The sequence below is a fragment of the Seriola lalandi genome, unplaced genomic scaffold, assembly GCF_002814215.2.
Source record: "Seriola lalandi dorsalis isolate HSWRI2012SDOR001 ecotype SW California unplaced genomic scaffold, Sedor1 jcf7180002054497, whole genome shotgun sequence".
In the NCBI taxonomy this organism is placed as follows: Eukaryota; Metazoa; Chordata; class Actinopteri; order Carangiformes; family Carangidae; genus Seriola; species Seriola lalandi.
The window spans coordinates 831723-852997 of NW_019525050.1; the positions used below are offsets into that span (position 1 = coordinate 831723).

At 39.7% G+C, this 21275-nt stretch overlaps 1 protein-coding gene across 6 annotated transcripts in view; it reads left to right on the forward strand.

Annotated features, from left to right (window-relative positions):
* The first annotated feature begins 322 nt into the window (after positions 1–322).
* Positions 323–21275, forward strand: part of larp1b (La ribonucleoprotein 1B) — a 30175-nt gene continuing 9222 nt past the window's right edge. For 2 of the 6 annotated variants that reach the window (XM_087175783.1, XM_087175784.1), the window contains exons 1-12: positions 323–1104; positions 3390–3451; positions 6173–6229; positions 7258–7489; positions 9381–9554; positions 10620–10745; positions 11128–11296; positions 14173–14317; positions 14777–14954; positions 15961–16136; positions 16743–16817; positions 17960–18319. In XM_087175783.1, coding sequence (XP_087031909.1) covers positions 744–1104; positions 3390–3451; positions 6173–6229; positions 7258–7489; positions 9381–9554; positions 10620–10745; positions 11128–11296; positions 14173–14317; positions 14777–14954; positions 15961–16136; positions 16743–16817; positions 17960–18319 — 2115 coding nt within the window. In that variant the 5' untranslated portion in view covers positions 323–743. The remainder of the gene's footprint in view (positions 1105–3389; positions 3452–6172; positions 6230–7257; positions 7490–9380; positions 9555–10619; positions 10746–11127; positions 11297–14172; positions 14318–14776; positions 14955–15960; positions 16137–16742; positions 16818–17959; positions 18320–21275) is intronic. The other 4 variants (XM_023412952.2, XM_023412954.2, XM_087175785.1 and 1 more) reach the window with 4 other exon arrangements.

Genomic DNA, 21275 nt, shown 5'->3' on the forward strand with positions numbered 1-21275 from the left:
GTAAATCTAATCCGTCTGTGTATACTGTACTAAAACAATGTTTGCACATGCACTGTACACAAGTAAGTTAATCCTTGCCTAAACACTTTGCCACTAAAGCTGATTATGACTCTAGAAATAATCATTAGCTATACTCAAAGCTTTTCACCTCCATATTAGGTAGAACATGTTGGGTTTTCTTCCTCAAATTTTCAAATTACTGTCAATATATATATATAATTTAATAATAATATAATAAGAAAAAAGTGTTTGTGTTGCAGTAGCGCGCTGTGGCCGCGGGGGGCAGCAGAGCCACTGTTTACAGGCAGAGAGCAGCAAGCTGCACGAGCTCTTAGCTGGTAGCGTGGAGTTGGAACCAGAGACCGAAAGGAGGTCGCTGTAGTAGTTTGTAAAAAAAAGTTATAGAAACTCGCAGGTGAAGCCATTCAGCTTGTGTCGTTTACATGGTGACAGATTACGGACTCAGAGGTAACTACTTGTTGGTATGAAACTGTATATAAGGGCGGTAAATAACTACATTTAGCTCGGGCTCGCGGACTTCTGCATGGTCGCTAGCTAGCTAACGGTTAGCTACAGGAGCTACTTGGTTAGCTGGCTAGCGAGGTCCAGCCCAAAAGTTGTTTACCTCAAGTTGTGGATGCGGTCACCCCCTCAGCTTTTCACGACTTTTCTCTGGGATAGGAGAGCAAGGACCAACAATTCACACTGGATTTAACACTGTGCGCTGTTAGGAAACTAGCAGGATGTCCACAGAGGTTGAGTGTAGTCAGGTCGACTCCGGTTTGACAGCGGCCAGCTGCGGCGGAGCGGAGGAGAAGAACCAAAACAAGTCCGAGGGACAGAAAGAGCATCAAGAACAGGGGCAGAAAGGCTCGGAGAAACCACTACAAGATGGTCACAGCTCCGAGGCAGCCAAGAGCCCCGCGGACACGCACAAGAAATGCAAAGAAAACGACAAAGAAAACGACCAAAGCAGCAACGCTGACTCGGCTGTTGAGGCGGTGAAGAGGAAAGTTGTTGAAGCCCCTCCGCCGAAAGTCAACCCGTGGACGAAGAGGACTACGGGCAGAGTGCCGATCAACAATATCAGCTCCCAGGAGAAAGGTGAGATGGGTTTTTTTTTAAATTACCTCACATGATAATAACAGATTGTGTTGACTAAACTTTACAATATGGTTACTGCTCAGCACGCAGCTCCCCCAGCTGAGCACGTTGTTGCAGCATTTTGACAGCTTCACTGCAGGGAAATCCACTTTAACCTGAACACCACGGGCCTGTCATACCTCATTTGGGCTTATTTAGAGCTGAATGAAGTGCATAAACTTGAATGTCAGCGCAGTCAAGAGGTGTTGATGGTGGCATACAGTATTTGCCCCATCCCCCCCCTGTGCTCGGATTGCTCCGGAGCACCACGTGTTGATTGCTGACAACTGCTACTTCTTTAGCCTGTAACTTAGCTACTACCAACGGGCTCTCACACTGCTTTTCCCTTCTTGGAAATGCCAGTGACACAGTGCCAGGGCTAATGTGGGTTAAATACAGCACACGGGAAAGCTCAATCTGGGCCAAAATCAGCCTCAAGTTTGTGCAGCAGGGTTTGACTCGGTGTATAAAAGCTAAGACTGCCAGGCTAACTGCTCCTGCTGCTGAAAAGACACGTTTTGCATGTCCAATGGCCTGGCAGCCTGCAGTTCCTCCCACCAGCCTGCTCTTCACTGTCACTAGTGAAAGCACAAGTATGTGAACAAGGTGGCCAGACAGGTGGAGAAGTTGTAGTAGGTGTGGGTTGTAATCTAATGACTATGGATAGTGGATTGACTTTGGATTATCTGTGTTAGTTTTTTTGTCGTGCACCACTTAATCATTCACAGTAGAAAAGATGCCTCTCAAAATTTAACAAAGCTCCCCAATTGCTCAGACTGACAAACAAAAAAAAATCTATTCTTATTATTCTTTCACTGAGAAAATTATTATTTTTATTATCAGTTAACAATAATATGTATTTATGAAACCTTTTATGTGTGAAAATCAGCTCAAAGTGTTTTATCTTTAAAAAATGTAAAGAGCTGACTTTTTAAATTAATCTATTGATCCTCCTCTTCTGATTGATTGCTCAATTGTTTGTAAAATGACAATAATGAAAATGAAAATCAAGTGCAGTGTCTTCAGATGTACGATCAACGGTCGGAAACCCAAAGATGTTCAGTTTCCAAATTTATAAAACTGAGGAAAAAAAAGCAAATCCACAGAATTAACGAGGCACTCCAGTTTAACACAGGAAGTTCAGTTCATCTGTCATGATGCCATAGATCAGATCAGGGTTTACTTGTTTTCAACTGCGTTACAACCTCAGGGTGCAGAGTTTGGAAGAAGTGGATGTTTGTCAGATGGGGGTTCTAATGGAAGGCACTGTTGCATTATGGGAAATGTAGGATGCAGTTTTTTTTTAGTGTGCTACTCATACACTAAAAATCAGGCATTGCAGTTTCTCCTGCTTCAATTTTATTTATTTTTTACTTTCTGATAGACTCGACTTCATGAAAGTTTAACTTTAAATTAATCATTAATTGCTGTAGTTCCCTTTTTAATAATCAAATATCAGAATTGGATTGATTAACTTTCTGTCCATCTGATCAGCTAACTGATTAATAATCTAATCTTTTCATTACTGGTTTAAATGTTGTAACAAAAAAGACAGTTCACTTCACATGTAAAAATTTATTGATAAAGCTATTGATTCATTGTGTGGCCATATTTATATGGTTGGCTCTGAAGTAGAAGCAGACGTCCTGTTGAATTCAGACTGTTCAACTAAATTTGAGTTGTGAATGTGTGTCAGAGCCCGGAGCGAGCAGGGGAGCTATATTTGAAGTGTTCGACTCTGGCAAGAGCACAGGCATCATTTTACAGCGTAACTGTACAGACAGCTCTGTGGGTGGACGTCTGCAGGCTCAGTCAGGCATACACCCATTCATGTGGAAGCCTCGGCCCTGCGTCTCTTATCAATCCGACCATCCTCTGCCGAGCGATATGGACTGTCAGGCTGCAGCGGGCCACTCCCAGCCTGCAGCTGCCTGCGGAGACGCAGCCACATACCGCCACTGGTTGTACACAAAACACCCTCAACTAGTTAAGTTGCTCAAGTCCCTGGAGTGAGGCGGTATTTATTCATTCTGAACTGACAAATTCCCAGTGCTGTACACAAACAGCACACTATGCAAGAGTACATGACTTTTTAACTCCAGGGTTGAGCAACCTTCCAGGCTGGCATCCTTCTCGCTGGTGTTGTTGAGTTAAGACTGTGGTACAGGGATTAAAACTCTTTGGATTTAGGCCTGTTCTGGTAAATAGCATGATGTCACTGTCACTCATTGATTCTGTATCTGCAGATCAACAAAGCGCTCTGAAAGTCGTCCGTGCCAGCAAGCCCAGAACGAGAAAATCCAGCAAGGTAATGGTCTTTACTTGTGTTTTTTTTTTCCTTTTTATAATCTGTCAAAGTTTCTCTGTTAGACATTGAAAATATCACCAACATGAAGTGTCCAAAACCTGTAGATGACAGGTTTAATGTCATTATTATACTGATAATTAATCCCAGAACAACACTGTTGTAGTCAAAACCGAACAGAAGTCATAAGTAATGGTTGTGTTGGAGTGCTGCCTGTCTCTCACTTGTAAATAAACCAACATGTTTGGCTTTTTGAAGTGATCATATGTTCATATTTCACCATTGTAACTTCTGCCAGGTTGCGACTTGCAGGATGGGAAATTAACATCTGTTGCTAGCCAAATGTTAGCTGGTCTAAGCTGCTTACTGGTTGTTTTGTTTGCTTTTCCAACCAGTTTTTCCAGCGCAATTGTGTCAAATTAATGGTTGTTAAGAGAACAAATAATATGAAATGTGTCAAAATGTTAAACAACATTTTGGCTATCGGCTTCAGATATGTAATGAAACAGGGGAAGTGTTCACATCTGTGACTGTGAAAAGGAAAGAAATGTGACAGTCAGAGTGTTATCTTCAGTGCTACAGTTTACGTACTGAGGATTGGGACATTTTTTCTCTCCACTTTTTTATGTGTGCTCTTAAATATATGTGTAGTTACAGTGGGACACGTTCACTTGACTGGTTTTGACCTTCCCGCATACATTGCATTTTTCCTTACATTGTACCCTGATGACCCAGAATGCAACTTGTTGCCATTTTCATGGTCAAAGTCAAGTCAGTCACATGCCAGTGGTGACAGGTTACATTAAAGCTGCACAGTACTCACATTCTGTCAAGGCTAGGTGGCATGTTTACAATATATAAATAAATGTACTGTATATATAATGTTAACATGGATATGTTTTAATATATCATAGTGTGGAAAATGTTTGCACTTTTATTTTTTGTATGTGTGAAGAAGAAATGTATAAATAAGTAGTTTTGAATTACAATTCGATTAATCTGGTGATTAATTTCAAGATTCAAGGAACTTTTTTTGTCCTTGGGGCAATTTAAAAGGTACCTAGACACAAACACAACCAATGCAACATCAGTGCAAAAAAAACAAAAACCTGAAATATTAGTATCAGAACAATAACGTGGAGAATTGTATTACCAGTGCAAATAAATAACCAGTTATTTCCTCAATTAATCGATTAGTTACTCGCTCTCAGCAAATAGCAAAAACCACTGTAAAACCACTACAGTCCACTGTAACATCTTTAAATGTCTTGTTCTGTTCAACCAATAATTTTAAACCCAAAGATAATTAGTTTATTATCAAAACAAAATAAGCTGGAACCAGAGAATTTTGTTTGAGCCTTAAAACAATTGATTGATTATCAAGACTGTCGCTGATGAATTTTCTGTGAGTCAACTTATCGATTAATTGACTATTCACTGCCATTTCATTTAAGAATAAAATATTTGGTATTTTTACTGGAAAAATAAATTAATCAGTAATTGATTCTCAAAATAGTTGCAGATTAATTTTGTTGCAATTGATTGATCATTGCAGCTCTACTCATCATCAATCATTAATTTTGATGGGAAAAAAATGTAAAGGAAGTTAATGTTAAGATATGTTGTCATTATAAGTAGTTCACACACACACACGTGTCGTAAACACTGCTGGATTTAAAGTGTTTAAAAAAGGCGGCTATGCAAATGTTTTATTAAGCAGGAAATCCATTCATTAGTTTGTTAGAACACAATGTGTCTGGTGAGGAGCACCGAATGTAAACAGAGGCCTTGTTTGTTTATGAGGAAACTCCACAGGGCGGCTTTAATTCACTGTGAACCGAGTGTAAATAAAACCCAATTTAAAACAGAAAATCTGAGCCTCACTCCCACATTGACTCCAAGGTCTTTTTAACACGAAGTAACTAAATAATTGCTATTAAAGTTTTCTTTTTTCTTTTGAATACAGCAGTTATGTTTGTAAACACAGGCCTGTATATTCTGTTAATGTCAGTTGACAAGCACAAACAGATTTTTCAACTGTAAAATCAGTGATGTTTGTCCATTTCACCCCAAATTTTTTATGGTCAGAAATGAAGAATCGGGCTTTTAGCTGCTGCCGTTTGTCTTTTGTGTTGTTTAAACAAAGTCACTAATCTTTTTTTTTTGTTTCATCTTTCACTGATAATAAATAGGATTTGGGTGAACCGTCCCTTTAAGCATATGTTCTACCAAGAGAAAAAAAGACGTGCATTAGACTGAGATGGTTAAAAGCCAAAATACCCTCAAGGATGAATTTTATTTTTTCCATTACTCTTGAATCAAAAAAACGCTGTTTCAAAAAATATCCTTTTGGATATTATCCCTCTAGTAGAGCCATCGTAATCATAATGTATTTAGGTTTCCTGCCCAGTGTGCTGTGCAGCTCTGAGTGTAACTGTAACCCTCGTCTGTCTAACCTTGATCTCATATCAGATTGTCCAAATTTACAAAATTCACAGAGGTGGAAAGTGACTCGGCCTGTTTATCATTGCTGTTTGCAGTGTCCCCGCAGACGGAGCACTGACCTCCTTTTTCTCCCCGCTGGTCTCCACCAGAAGGGCACTCAGATCCTACCTGCTCCACACGCAACGTTAGAATAACTGAAATGAGTCCAGGTGACGGGGATCGAGCTGAAATGATGATTCGTTGTTGCTAATTTCTCTTGTTTCTTTCTCAATTTTACAGTCAAGTGACTTCAGTGATATCACAAACTGGCCCACACCTGGTGAACTGGCCAAAGAGGTATGACGTGTGTGTGTGTGTGTGTGTGTGTGTGTGTGTGTGTGTGTGTGTGTGAGTGACGTGTCTGTGTGTGTGTGGTTGGATGTATGTGAGACGTCAGCATTTTGTGATTGATTCTGCTGCTTTTACCAACAGAGTGGTCGGCTCACAGAGAGAAGCTTTTCTGGCTTCTGCTCACTAGATGGAGCACTAAAAACATCCAGTAAAGTTCAGGTTTTAACTCCGCAGTTGGCCTCGAGTATTTGAACATTTTTCTCTTAAACCAAAAATAAAAACATGCCACAAATCCTTCAGCTGTTCTTCACGTTATAAAAATGAGTCACAGAAAAGAGCGAGGAGAAAAATCTTGAGTTTAAAAACCTTCATTTAGTCGAGTATAGATGTTTAAAATGGTGACCAGTTTTTTTTTTTACCTCACTGGGACTGTTATCAGGACATAAGTGGTGAAAACAATGTTCCAGTGTATGGTCTACGTGTTTTACTAGATTTAAAATCTGTTTTCTTTTTTACTGCCTCCACCCCGTGAAAACGCTCTGAGGTTTAAACCAGTTGCAGTTCTTTAGCTGTATGCCAGGAGAAATAAAAATTTACGAGTCCCTGAAAAACATTTTCTTTTCTCCAAAACAAAAAAAAATTGGCTTCTTTTACTTTTTCTGAGCAACATAAAACAGTAAGAACAGGGCACATCGGTGGGTTTCAGGTTGAGGTGTTGACCATGAACCACGTCAGGGACCTTTGCTGTATGTCATTCCCCTTCTCTCTCTTCCTTCATCTCCTGTCATCTCTTTACTTTCCACTTTGTGATAAAAGCATTGGAAACAAAACAAAAACAACACCAAAGACATTGATAAAATTATGTCAGTGTTTAATTCTTTACTTCATAAGCTAAAACACAAACACAAAATATGATTTATACAAAGGAACAAGCAGATGAAACCAAATTAAAGAAAGGAAATGATAAGGCCCTTATGACATTTGACCGTCCTCTAAAAGCATGAATTAAAGCTGCTGTCTGTCTGATTTTCCAGCAACAACAAAATGTCCTCAACAACAACGGAAAGAAGCCTTCCTCCTCACGCAGAGACAAGGAGAAGAGGAGGGAGCGACCGGATAGGAAATCAGAGAGCAGCCATGACGGCGGTGAGAGCAAAGAGAACCAGGAGGCTCAGCGGGACCCGCTGGGAGAGCTGCCCAAAGACGGAGAGTCGAAGGTGGGACAGGACGCCAAGAGCGCCAGCCTGAAGAAGAGAGGAGGTGAGGGTGAGGAGTTTTTGTCACTGAGTGAAGCATGTTCTACAGCATCCTTTAAATGATCACAATAATGCTGATGACAGTGGCTGTGATCCTGATTCAGATTGATTAATTCAACTCTTCGTCGCTGTTCTGTGAAATTGTTCATCTCCAAAATGTTTAATATAAGAAAAACAACCGTGATTAAACTTTGTGACACTTTTCCAGATAATCTAATAGAGTATTTAATGATTTAAATGAACCAGTTTTGGAGATGAACGTGTTTCACCGGACAGCGATAATTTGTATCTTTGATTGCTGCATCGGGGGGGGGGGCATGCCAATAACTGTATTGATCACAGTTGGTAATTGCTGGTTGACTCAGATTGGTGCATGTGGTGCAATATCTATTTGTCTCACTTCCACTGATTCACTCTCATCTTTACAGACATTTAAACAAGAGCAATAACAGACACCAACGTCTGTGGAGGGTAATAAAAGATAAACCATCATCTTTACAGATAATCCACTGTAGATTCTCACAGGCCTTTGTTTTTATTACTGAATATAGATTTAAAATAAATCCCCTCAGGAATATACAATCCTTTAAATGCCTTTTTAAATGTTGGACCTGGACCCAGTGATGGACAGTCCTGGGATACATGTGTCAGATTTTGTTAATTCAGTTACGTACATTAATAAAGTCGCGGTAGTAAAAATAAAACAGTGGTACAGAAATGTGAAAAGGACCTTCCCAAAACTACCCAAAACGAATCAATTCTTGTTGTCGGTACCATCTCACAACAAGGTCCATTTACTAGCTATTCTGGAGCTTTCAATCATATCACACATTTCCCTCAGCAGATTAGCAGAAACTATCCTAGTTGCCATTTAAATTTTAGATTAGGGCTAAAAGCTGATCCTTTATTTCTTGCCCTTTACTCTCAATTTACACTAAATTTCATTCAAATCTGTTAAAGATATGGATCGACATTTTGAGAAATGCCAAAAGTTAGATAATGAGGTCGATACCACTCTCATGTCTGTACAGTATATTTGTATGTGAGGCCACAGTCAACAGCAGTTTAGCTTAGCTTAGCATAAAGACTGGAAACAGGGGGGAGCAGCTGCCTGGCTCTGTCCAAAGCTAACAAAATCTGCCTACCAGCAAAAAATGTACTCTTGTTCTCTCCATATGACTTGTGAGTGGTATTGAACTTAAGCTAAAATGTCTCCTGCTAATAACAGAAGACCTTTTTATTCGTGGAGTAAATCATTTCGCCAGGTATAATTAGCAAATTAGTGATAATTGGTGGCAAAGATGACGATGAATAAGATCTCTGTTGTGCATTATGTTACATGTTGGAAACATGTCATAACTCGTATGTCTTCATGCCCTGAAAGCAAAATTGATCGACAATTAATAAGCAACTCTTACGAGTTGGGACTTGACTCACAGTCTTTGAATATTATAGGATGAAAGTCTTGTAAAAGAAAATCAAACGGTTTAAATTTATTACCAAGGTTTCACTTTAATATTGTGTGAAGATCCTTTACATCACAACTCAACCAATTTGATTGTCTTGACTTTCCTCGACTTGATAGTTCAACAAAACAAAATGTTCTTTGAGGGAAATGTTTTTAAGGCCGTTAATCTAAAACATAAAATTGTGGTCGTCCCAGAATAAATTAATTTTAATAATAATTCACCAAAAAAACTCCTTGAAAAAGCTTCAAATGTTCATTAACGTCCAGTTGAGTATTTGAGCCCTTAACACTTAGAGCATCACCCTGAAGTTTCGTCACCAGTGGATCTTTATGACACTGATTTAATTTGAATTTAATTTGTTCCAAAAATGGATTTTGATCATTTTGGAACAAAACTCTTCAAGCTGTGTTTTCGGTGTGCAATCATCGCTAGGTAACAAACGTAAGTGGGTTTCTCTGCCGCTGGAGGAAGCGTCCCGGGAAGACGGCGACAAGGCGCCCAGCGGAGGTCCGACACGCTTGGACACAGAGCTCGCCAGCGACTCACCTGACCCCATGTCGCCCAATCACACGCTCCATAATAACAGGGCGCATGATAGCAGCAGGAGTAAGTGGCCAGCAGCTCACTGTTTTCTGTTCACGCCTTCAGTGTCTGTTTTGCTTCTTCCCTCGCTGGTTTGGCTTCGCTGTTTGCTCTCCGCCTCTCTAATATCTCCTCATGTTTGCTCTCCACTTTAACCCCATCTACCATCTGTCTCTCCAGAGTCTGGAAGCTTTTTATTCTCCGTCCTAACACATGACATAATGAAAGCACGGTATAAATACTAAGCTGTGATCAAACTGACAAATTAAACTCCTCTGATAACCTTTAACCTGAACCGTTTTGTGTCAGACAGGTGATTCAAAGCCTCTTAAGCCTCTCTGTCTATGTTGCTCATGAGAGTTTCTCTTATACCAACAGAAGAGGCTGAAAACAGGAAAATTATTGGGTTTTTTTTGTTGTTTTTTTATCCATAAATTTTAGTCATTTCTGTTGGTTACCAACTTCATTTCTGAGATCTGGGGACATCACTAGAATCGAGTCTCAGCAGAGGTATTCAGATGGTCACACCAGTTGTAAACACCAAAATATTACCCAATGAACATCCTTGGTTTGAGTTTGGCCGTGGACCTTATTTGCATTTCGCTCCCCATCTCTTTTCTGTCATTTGTCTACTGTCATCTCAAATGTCAAAAAAACAAACTCCATTTTAGATTTTCGCCAGCAAATTCTTAGTTCATCATTCATCCACAATGCTCTGCTATAACTTGGCACACACACAGGTTTGCTCCCTTTAGATTAAAGATGAAAAATCTATTAGTTTATTAGGTGACGAGCAGAAAATTAATCTGCACCTATTTTGATCTGATTGAACTGTTAAAGTCGAGCAAAAAGGCCAAAGATTTAATGGCTTCAGTTGCTTCATCCCCATATCTAAACAGCAAAAAAGAAATAAAATGTTAAAACGGAGAGAAATAATGGACAAGACTAAACTAGTTTATGAAAGTAGTTGAGTTCTTACCAGCTGTTAGTATAATTCCTCTTAAGGATTTATCAGATTTATCGGTTGGGGACCACTGCATGAAGAATCTGTACGATCTGACGCTGAACTTCATGTTTTCTTGTTCACAGGTTGGAGAAGAGAGCCGCGGGACTTCGGAGACGATACTGCCAGCATCAGGAGTGACAGTGGGAGCGTGCGCGGTGGGATACGAGGCCGAGGGAAAGGGCGCGGGCGCGGCAGAGGTCGCGGACGAGGCACGTTTGTTTTTGTTTGTTTGTTTGTTTTTTTGTTTCTACAAAAGATTACCAACCAGAACTTACAGTCATGTTAAAAGCACAAAGCTATGACTCAGTGTTTTACTTTGTATGACATAAAACTTTTGTAACAACATGAGAGAAATGCCTGGATCCTGTTTAGCTTATTAGAAATGTTTTCCTTCACTTCCTGTACTAGTAAACAATATTTCAATACACGGCTGCTCCTCTTTCCCTGGAGAGACAAGCTAACCAGCTACAAAGTACCTCTCAACATAATCAAATATTTCGCAGCTCATGGCAGGCTTTAATTTCCCACAGGATGCACAGCATGCAGTAAGTGTTTCTCATATTTCTTCTCCGGTTCGACCTGCTCTTTCAGGACGTTATGAATACTCTCAGAGCTTCCGCGACTCTCAGTCGTCTGACGGGTCCGCTCAGGGCGCCACCGATTTCAGCACCAACATGGTTTACTATTATGACGACGGCAGCAAGGTCCAGATGTACACAGTGGATGAGAAGCTTCTTAAGGAATACATCAAACGCCAAATGTAAGTGTATGACATTAGCAACCTTATGATGGGCTCCTTCACCACCAGAGAAAAGAAATTACACTGTTTTCCATCAGCTCTACTTCCTGTCCAGAGGTTTAAAACAAAACACATAAAACATGACTATCACCATTTATTGATTAATTTCCAATTGTTTTCTATCATTTTGAGTAATTTTGACAAGAACCACCTCAGGTTTCATTGACACTCCACTTCCAAAAACATCCAGCTTGTCTTTTTCATAATTTTTACAACCTATAATTAGAATGAGATGTTCATATTATTAGTTTTCACCTTATCCATGAATGCTTTTACGTTGTTACGTTGTCATTTTTACCTGTAACTGACACGTTTACATTTAAACATCACTAATTCGTCCTTCCAGCAGCCTTCATATAAATGAGAACTTTGCGACTGAAACACTTTCAGGCGCACTTTCACTTTCATCAATTCATGAATAGTCAGTTGAGGGAAAATAAATCAACTGTTTTGGTTATTGCTTAATATCTCGACTCACTTTATAGCAAAAATGTCAAAAGTTAACTGGTTCCAAACTCTGAAATGAGAGGATTCTTTGTCTTTATATAAAAGCAAATTGAATATTTTAAGGTTTTGAGCTGTTGATCAGACAAAACAAGACACTTGAATATATCATCTTGACCTCTGGGAAGCTTTGATCAAAATTTTTCTGCAGTGTTTTTCAGCAAAACTGTTGATCGATTAGACAAAACAAAACAAAAGAGAAATAGAAAATATCTAAAGATCCAAAAAAGGATGTGTGATTGTATTTGTGAGCAGGGGAAGGGTTAGCTGTGCATATAGTAACAAATGATCACTAAACCACGTTTGATTAAAGGTCCATCACATGACTTTATTTCTTCTTTTGGGGTTTTTGGAGCTTTTAATACACGAGTCATTTGTTTCATCTAAATTTTCACAATCCTTGAACCCACATACAGTATTGTGGCTGCCACTAATAAGATTTGTGACAAATAGATTTCCTCAAAGGCCTCAGAAATGAGCTGTTTAAGACCCACCAGTTGAGCTGTAAGAATATTGTGATTAAAAATAACTTAAAACTGCATCAAACACATTCTCTCCACAAGTCACTTACTCAAAGCGCTTTCAAAAACTTTTAATTCATGGGATTCTGTAGGACCTAATTTGCAATTTTGTGAAGCAGGTAAAGACATTTTGATCTTCAGTCATTCATCAGTATGAAGGAAATTTAAAGCTTAAAAGGTCAAGGTGGGAAACGTTATATTTTAACCTCCAGCTCCTGCTCAGTCGAACAGGTAAAGACTGTCTGCACAGCGCAGATCAGAGGTGTGAGTGAGTCCGACTGATAAGCTGTAAACAGAGCATGTGAAGGGTAGTGTCGTAAATCTCCTCTGGGTTTCCGTGTGACCTGCAGGGGGCAGCGTGCGCTCTGCGTGTGACTGACAACTTTGGCCTCATTACTGAAGCAGACTCAGACTAGTGGAGGGGTGAGGTGGACTCCTAAATATAGCCCGAGTGCCTTGGAGGGGACAGGGGATGAATTATGTGCAGGCCTGAGCAAGGAAATGTAAAAAAAAAAAAAAAAAAAAACATTTTCGGGGAGGGGGGAGAGAGAGTGAAGATGGAGGGGGGGGGCATTCTTGTCTTCTCCTCTCTCGTCTTCCTCAGCGTTATTCAGGCCGCTCACTCAGCCAGCGTCACTCCACATGAAACAACCACTACACACTGCCTGCAGGCTGAGCTTGACGTACAGTGTGTGTGTGTGTGTGTGTGTGTGTGTGTGTGTGTGTGTGTGTGTGTGTGTGTGTGTGTGTGTGTGACTTTAAGTGGTGTGACAAGTAATAGACATAGAGATTTTCCAGTCTACAGATTTTGTTCACTAGTCAGGAGATTCTACATTTATTGTGGCTTCATACTTTAAGCATTTATAATACATTATGATGCTTTAATATAAATACACTTATCTTCTTCTACTGTCTGTAGCTGACATGGTCTGGCTACTGAACCGCAATACTTGACTGAAAAAGTATTGAATGTCAAGTCAAATTCATAATCTTGTCTAGATAATTTTTGGTCAGATAGATCCTGATTTAAATTTAAAAAAAATCGGCCTATTAAGTTCTTGCAGTGCTTCCTTGTTTAGACAACATTTGTATATGACTGCTTTTAGCTTATGTTAAATGAAATGAGGGGTTTTGTAGGAAAACATGTTTATACTTCTCGATTTCTCGACTGAAACTTAAATAACAATTATTACAGTTATTGTTACAGTTGTTTTCAGGTCAGTTAAGATGCATACCATAAGCTGCTATCACAACAACCATTAGCATTTATTGTCTGAAACACGCCAGAGCCCAAAATGATGCTGTTTTTTCCAACCAACAATGTGAAATCAAAGATATACAATTTACAGTTTAAGCAGGTTAGTATTGAACTTCCAAGATCAATATCTGTGCAGCAGAGTCTAAGATATCCTGCTTTTAGTTTAGTATGTGTCAAGCCCAAAAAAAAAACACCACACTTCCCATAATGCAGCTTGGTAGTACCTTTCATTAAACCCTGCCTGTCTGGTAAACCCCCTTATATTTCACACTTCGTGCTGCCAGTTTGTCACTTAGTCTATATTAAACATTTGACATTGAAATGCTCTTAAATTGACGGAGTGCTTCTTCAGATTATTAATTAATTATGAAAAAACTTTGATCAACTTTCAGTAGGTTAATTGTTTTAGCACTAGCAGCTTCATTAATGCTAATTTTTAAGCTGCTCTCCTGGCTTCTTGTTGGTGTTGTAATTCTCAGACATGGTTTCTAATTAAATAAGATTAAAAGATTTTAATGAGCACTTAATGTACCACGCCGTCTCTCTCTCTCCAGCGAGTACTACTTCAGCCTCCACAACCTGGAGCGAGACTTCTTCCTGAGGAGAAAGATGGACGCACAGGGCTTCCTCCCCATCTCCCTCATCGCCAGCTTCCACAGAGTCCAGGCCCTCACCACCGACATCACCCTCATCATGGAGGTAATATCACATCATCAGTCGGTTCAATGATGCGGCTGCAAATGCCACAAATTAGACTCCTCACCCTGTAATCCTACGCTGCAGTGTTGCCTCTGGTGATCACTTTAATTTGGTTACACAGTTTTCACTGTTTGGCTCCAGGTTGTGTTTCAGGTCTCTTGGGTACACACAGCTCAGAATAACTGGCACCATCAGTTGTGTGTTCACTTTAACCTTTTAATCCCATAGTGAGAAAGATTAGATCAAGACTGAGACGCTCACTGTAACGGATCCTTGAGAAAAATTGTTGTTTTTCTTTTTTAAGTGAATTTGACAATCGAAATAATTTTAAATAAAAGCTAAGGAAAATAAATTCATTAGATTTTAAGATACAGTATGCTATGCTATCGCTGCTATGCACACAGGTCATGGCTATGGGAAAATGTATTTGTCCTTGTGTTAATAAATCCTTGTGTCCAGGCTCTGAAGAGCAGCACGGAGGTGGAGCTGGTGGACGACAGGGTTCGCTGTAAAACCGACCCGGAGCGTTGGCCCATCCCTGTCCCTCAAGTCGTGGGTTCCCCTCGAACCGACTTCTCCCAGCTCATCAACTGCCCTGAGTTCGTTCCTCGACAGACCCTCAACCCCACAAACTCTGGTCAGTGTTCACCAGTATTTTAGGAAATAACTGAGCCTTTCTTTTAAAAAACAGCAGCTATATAGTCATGACCCATTTTTAATGATTTATGTCCTGAGCAGGAACCAGTTGGTTTGGAGCAGGGAAGTCGGTAAAGTGAAACTGATTCATAGTCTATCATTTCTTTTGATCTTATCACGGGACTTGTGGACAATAAAAAATAATATAATATAGAGTATCACCTGCCTTATCCCTTACGTACTTCAGTGTTGTTCGTTAATAATTGCACATTTGTGGACACAAGTGATAAATCCAGGAGTATGACTCAGTGCTTGAAGGATATGTTTATGTCACTTTTGAAACGTGGATATATTAATTGATAATAGAAGCAATCAGAGGTTGTAGCCCTGGTATGAATAAGTAATAAATGTGTACAGTTATCTTTGTTATTGATTAATTTGCAGATTATTTTCTCAACTGATAGTAAATTAAAAAAAGCAGGTCCATAAATCTCCAAAACGTAATTAAGCGTCTTATTTTGTCCGACCCACAGTCTTAAACCCAAAGAGACTCAGTTTGTTTTCTTAGAAAACAAAGAATAGCAGCAAATATTCATTTTTAAAAAGTGTAACCAGTGAATTTTTTTTAAAATTTTTAGCACTTGATCAATGCATTATCAAAATTGTTTTAATATGAATTGTTCCCATCAATATTTTGCCAAACAACTTGTCGTTTCAGCTCAAAGATTTTACCTCTGGTTCCTGCTGGGCTTCATAAAAACAAACATTTCAGTATATGTAGTAGATATGAGCTGCATGAACTAGTAATTGACCTAAACTTCCCCCCTCTCTCTCTCTAATCACATTTATTGTTGATCAAATAGAACGATGCAGAGTCTAAAGCAGTGTTGAGGCTCCAGACTTTAGCACCTTGTTTCCTAAATGAGAGCTGACAGCGTGATATGTGATTTTATAGCCGTGCTGAAGGTTGTGTTGAGTGTCTGTGTGATGTGTGTCGGGTCTTTTAGCTTCACCGCCTGTAAAGGAGACTCCCCCCGAGTCTGCTGGACCTCAGGACTCGGCTGAGCCCGGCTCCACCGGCCAGGAGTCCGCCACACACGCCGGTAAAGATGCCCCGAAACCGGACCCTGACGCCTGGATCCAGGTGGAGAAACGCCACAAACAGCCCTCTGGAAAGGCAAAGGTACGAAAGGAGAAGGAGGGAAAGAGACACCGGGGACTGTTTAGGCATCTTTAGGCCTGTTCCCAAAATGTCGGTGTCTGAAATTAACCATTAAACACAGGAGCTAGTAGGCTAATTATTATTTAATGAAGAAATGCCATGACATCTTGTCCACACAAAGACAATGACAATAAAAACAAATATAATAATAAGTGATGGACAGTAGGAACCTGTGTGATACAGGGACTTTGTTTTGCTTTCATTGTTAGGTTGACTGTAGGTTTATTGTACGGTGGCCCTTCAGGGACAAAAAGTTTTGAGAACAGGAAAGGACCAAAGAGTATCTAGGGAATTTTCGGTATTGTCTCTGGAAGTGAGTGGGCAGTGCAGCAGGAAGTTTTACTTCCAGGACGAACAGTCAGCACTAAACCAGCCCAGAGCCAAAGACTGTTTGCAACTTAAAAATCTTTATTTTAATAAAAAAAAACAAAACAAAAAACAAAACATGTCTGAGCATCATATTTCTATCTTTCATCTCCTCCCATCATCACTCTGTTTCTCATTACCTGTTTCCTCCCCTCCACCTGTATCTCTCTGTTGTTGTGTCCTCCATCTTTTGACCGGCAGCATGTCAGTGATGATGTGTGTGTTGTCGGCTCTTCTCCTCCCTCACCGCTCCCACCTGACCACCTCCCCTCTGCAGTTGAGTACTTCCTCCTCTCACCTCACCTTTTCCTCTCTCACTTTCTCCCCCGTGCTTCTCATTTATTGCACGTCTCATATTAGCTGCCATATTTTCTTTTCTCACAGGATTTCCATATATATGTCATATTCATTTTCAACCTTGTAACTTCACCTGTTTCAATCATCTGTCTGTTTCCCCTGATGCTCCATTATCCCTCAGGTGTAGGGTGAAGTTTAACACTTTGAGTTATATTAAGAGACTAGCACTATCCAAAGTGTGACTCTGACCCTTAACTTATATAATATTGTTAGTAGCTGTGAAGAAGATATCAAATTACGTCAGTGTAAGCGCCACAGGCAGCTTTATTTTTGGAACAGTTTTCCATTGTGCGGTCTCACGTCAAAAAGCTTTTCCTGTAGAACAGGGCAAGTAATTATTGATAGTTTGATTGTAACTTTTCTGTCATATAATATGAAATGTACCAGTGGCTTCCTATCAGGGAGGTTCTCATCTATGAATAAAATAAAGTTTCATTAGTTCCAGTAAAGTTTTGCTCATTAATGTGTTTCAGCGTCAGCGGTAGGTTTCATAATCTTGATCATTCATATTCTTGCTCTTTCAGGTAACTAAACATAGAAATTGAGAAGTATTACATTCTGTAAATCATACAACAAACATGTTCAGTTAGTCGCTGAGTAGATTTGCCCTCTTACATAAGCTTTATTTTTCTGGGACTTTTCAAAATAAAAGTTGCTAATTACTTCTAATTGCTACTATTTGTAGCATGCACATTCCTCTCCAGTTATTTTGGCTTTCTCTTATTTTAAATAACTTTTGAATATTTTCAAGTGGTAATTTCTAACTAACAACATATATAATTTTGAGTGTTTAATTTAGTGAACAGTGGTTTGATCGGTTCTTGATTAGTAGTTTTGTTTAGAGGTTGTTACAAGCTTGAGGCAATGTGAAGAAAACAGCAGCGAGCAGTTTCAAGTAATGAAATGTCGAGAGTCTTCACATTTGTTTTAGCAGCATTTAGCATCTATTGAATATTCAGCTGTTCAAAAACATCCTCTCATTTCTATCATCCCCTCCTGAAGTTAAACGTACGTCTTCTCTGGTCCTTTCCTTATGGCTGTGTGTTCACTGTGTCGTCCAGGGGGACAGCAAGACACCCCCTCCCAGTCACCAGGCTCCTCCGCAGGCCGAGCCCGATCAGGAGGAGCTGGACTTCCTATTCGACGAGGAAATGGAGCAGTTGGCGCCAAGGAAAAACAAGTTCACCGACTGGTCAGACGAGGACGACTCGGACTACGAGCTGGACGACCAAGACGTCAACAAGATCCTCATCGTCACCCAGACTCCTCCTTACCTCCGCAAACACCCCAGCGGCGACCGAACGGGCAACCACGAGTCCCGAGCCAAGATCACGGCCGACCTGGCCAAAGCCATCAATGACGGGCTGTACTACTACGAGCAGGACCTGTGGAAGGGAGAGGAGCAGATCGAGTGCAGCAAGGTAAGAAAAACATGGAGTACAGTGTCTCGAGAATGGAAATTAGAAAAAGAAAATTAACAGTTTGATTTTTACTGACCAATGATGCTTTAGAAAGCTTCCAAAGTTTGGGCTTTAGCTTTTAGTTATGGCTTTTTTATGTATTTTCATCCTTACTGGCAATTTCTTCCAATTTATATATCCCAAGTATATCCCTCCTTGGATTGACAGTTAAATAAAAATACTTAATTTTAGGGAACCGTCACAGAGAGGTGAAGAAGAGCACTGACAGTAGCAAAAAGGCCACCAGTACTAAAATTTACATACAAAACTCGTTTCAAGTCATGTCTGAACAAGCAGGGCTTTACATGACGCAACCCCTCACAGAACGGGCAGCAGCTGGTATGTCACAAGATCCTCACAACATTTTCTTCTTTTATTGCAATTTCCACGAAAAGATTGTTGGTAATTTCTATTTCGATACACAAATACAACACGCACAGATGTGGAGTTGTTGGAAACACATGATAAGTGTTTCTTCTTTCCTCCATATAGGAAAGCAGATAAGATAACTTGTTTATCTTGGTAAGACTGCAAAATAAGAAATGTATATTCCTTTTGCTTTAAGTTTGTCCTTCCAAAAGGGAAATTTGTCTTTCAGCCAGACGAACTACATGGAGAAAACATAATATATGTCGATATAACGTAGGCTGACGAAACAAGATCAGTTTAGTAGTTCTGAAACTTTCGATCGGTTAAATACCAGAGTTTGGATTAGAAGCTCAAAGTAAACACCAAAACCCAGAGCTAATGTTGGTATCCAGCTGACCAACACTCAGTAAACCAGATTGTTCAGGTTGTTTGGCTTTTGCAACATTTGATTCACTTCCTGTTATTGAATCCGCAGCTACTGAATGTTTCAGCTTTATGCAGCTACTGAATGTTTCAGCTTTATGCAGCTACAGTCACGGTGCCAGTGCGTCAACAGGGTCGCACTGTTCACAGTTCAAGACAAAAACACAGTGATTTAACAGCCGAGCTGCTGGACACAATATACACAGCACACTGAGGCCAACAGTCTGATGCTTTACTTTTATTTCCCATAAGAAATGTTCTTCATTCTTATTTTACAGTTTGAGACAAAAACATCTCCTGAAAACATGAAGCAACTTTTACAGACATGGGAACACTGACATTTTCCTTTTACTGTTTGCCAGAACTTAAAAAAAGATTTTCTGTAAATTTTATTTGTGGCAGCAGGGGAAAGATTTTCTTGAGATAATCTGTAGCTGTTTAATATAAATGTTTATTTTATTATTGACCTCCTCGGAGACCTATTCAAAGTCTCCTCCTGGACCTCAGTGGACTTGACAAAGATAGAGCAGAATAAACGCACTGATTTCATGAAGCTTGAGTAATATTAGACAGTTCTTTGCTTAGATATAAAAACACTGTTTTCCACAGACAGGCAGCCATGCTTTTGACTCAAAATGGCCTTTTGTGTGTGTTATGATAACTTGATTTCCAAAAAGTAGACATTTAACACATTGTGTCCTAACTCATTATTTTCTAAACCAATTTTCTAAAATAGTCAGCCATTTAAAAAATATATCGAGGTTCAAAAAAAGTTGCACTCTGCTGGTTTTATCTGCAGTTTTTAGGATTCAGAGGCTCTGCACTGCTGACACTTTGACATAAAGACTTCACGACAGAGCTGTTAAACTTCACACCGTGTATAGTGGGACCAAAATAAACCACTACTTGTACGAGCCTCCAGACTACATGTGTGTCACACAGCTGCTTCCAGAGCTGGCTGACCTGCTTTTTGGAAAAGCTGCGACGTCTGCAGAAACACTCTCTATAGGTTACACAGCGTTATTTGATCTCATTTTATTACAGGTACATGATTATGTAGTAGTACTTTATGCTTCAGGATCAGTGTAGTAGTATGCAGTGTTGTTTAGTGATTCTCAATGACTCATGTGCAGCCACAGACACTTATCCTCCATTATAGCTTTAAAATTCATACTATAAAATAAATTGGCAAATTGAAACGCAAAACTTTTATCTCTTACATCAGCAGTTGAACACATCCCTGTAGCTTTTAAGAAGTGAAAATGGATCGAAACATCCTTTTTATTCCTTGAATGTAACTGAAAGTTCAACATTAGTTCAGAAAGTGTGAAGTGGAAGTTGAAAAGAAGGACTTCAAAAAGTCAACCAAAGGTTCACAGTTAAATACATAAATACCATACATGATATTTTATTGTATGTTTATTGTATGTTTGCCATACTGTAGCATCCTCTGAAAAGTAAATTTAACTACAGTTGTGTGAAAAATGGGATTTAGTAAAAAAAGAAATGAAATGGAAAGGTCAAATGAAATTGGGTCAATATGTGAAGTCTCAGCAGTAAATATCATTCACGCTAATATCATGCTAATGATATTTACACAGTGTAAAAGCTGAAATTGTTCATCCAATCGTGACACTGTTTGAATCCTGAAAAATGCCAACAACTTTCCCTTTTTTTTTGGTTGTTGACGTTGAGCTTTCAGCACCGTCAGCTCACTCTGGGCTCAAAGGTTGTCAGCAATGTCTCCACATGTGGGAAATGTCACGCCTGAACACACACACTCCAAGGTTAACTGGGCTTTCTCTCTCCCTCTCTCTCCTCCCTCTTACGCTGCTGTGTAAAGTTCAAAGTACGCTGCACAGCTGCTGTGTGTCACACAGGCCTGCAGGGCTGCAGCCGCTGGCCTATCGCGTATTTTTACCACCATGTTGCACCGTTATCAGTTTCTACAGCCTGTAACGTGGCCAGAGAGGTCACATTATTATGTTTTCATATCTGAGTGTGGTGCAGGAATACTTTGATGTGTAATGTTGATTGTGTCATCATACAGTTTAATTTTTGGACAAAGTTGCATGTGATAATACAATAACCGTGTTAACCCTTAGAGACCTGTACAACGGTTTGT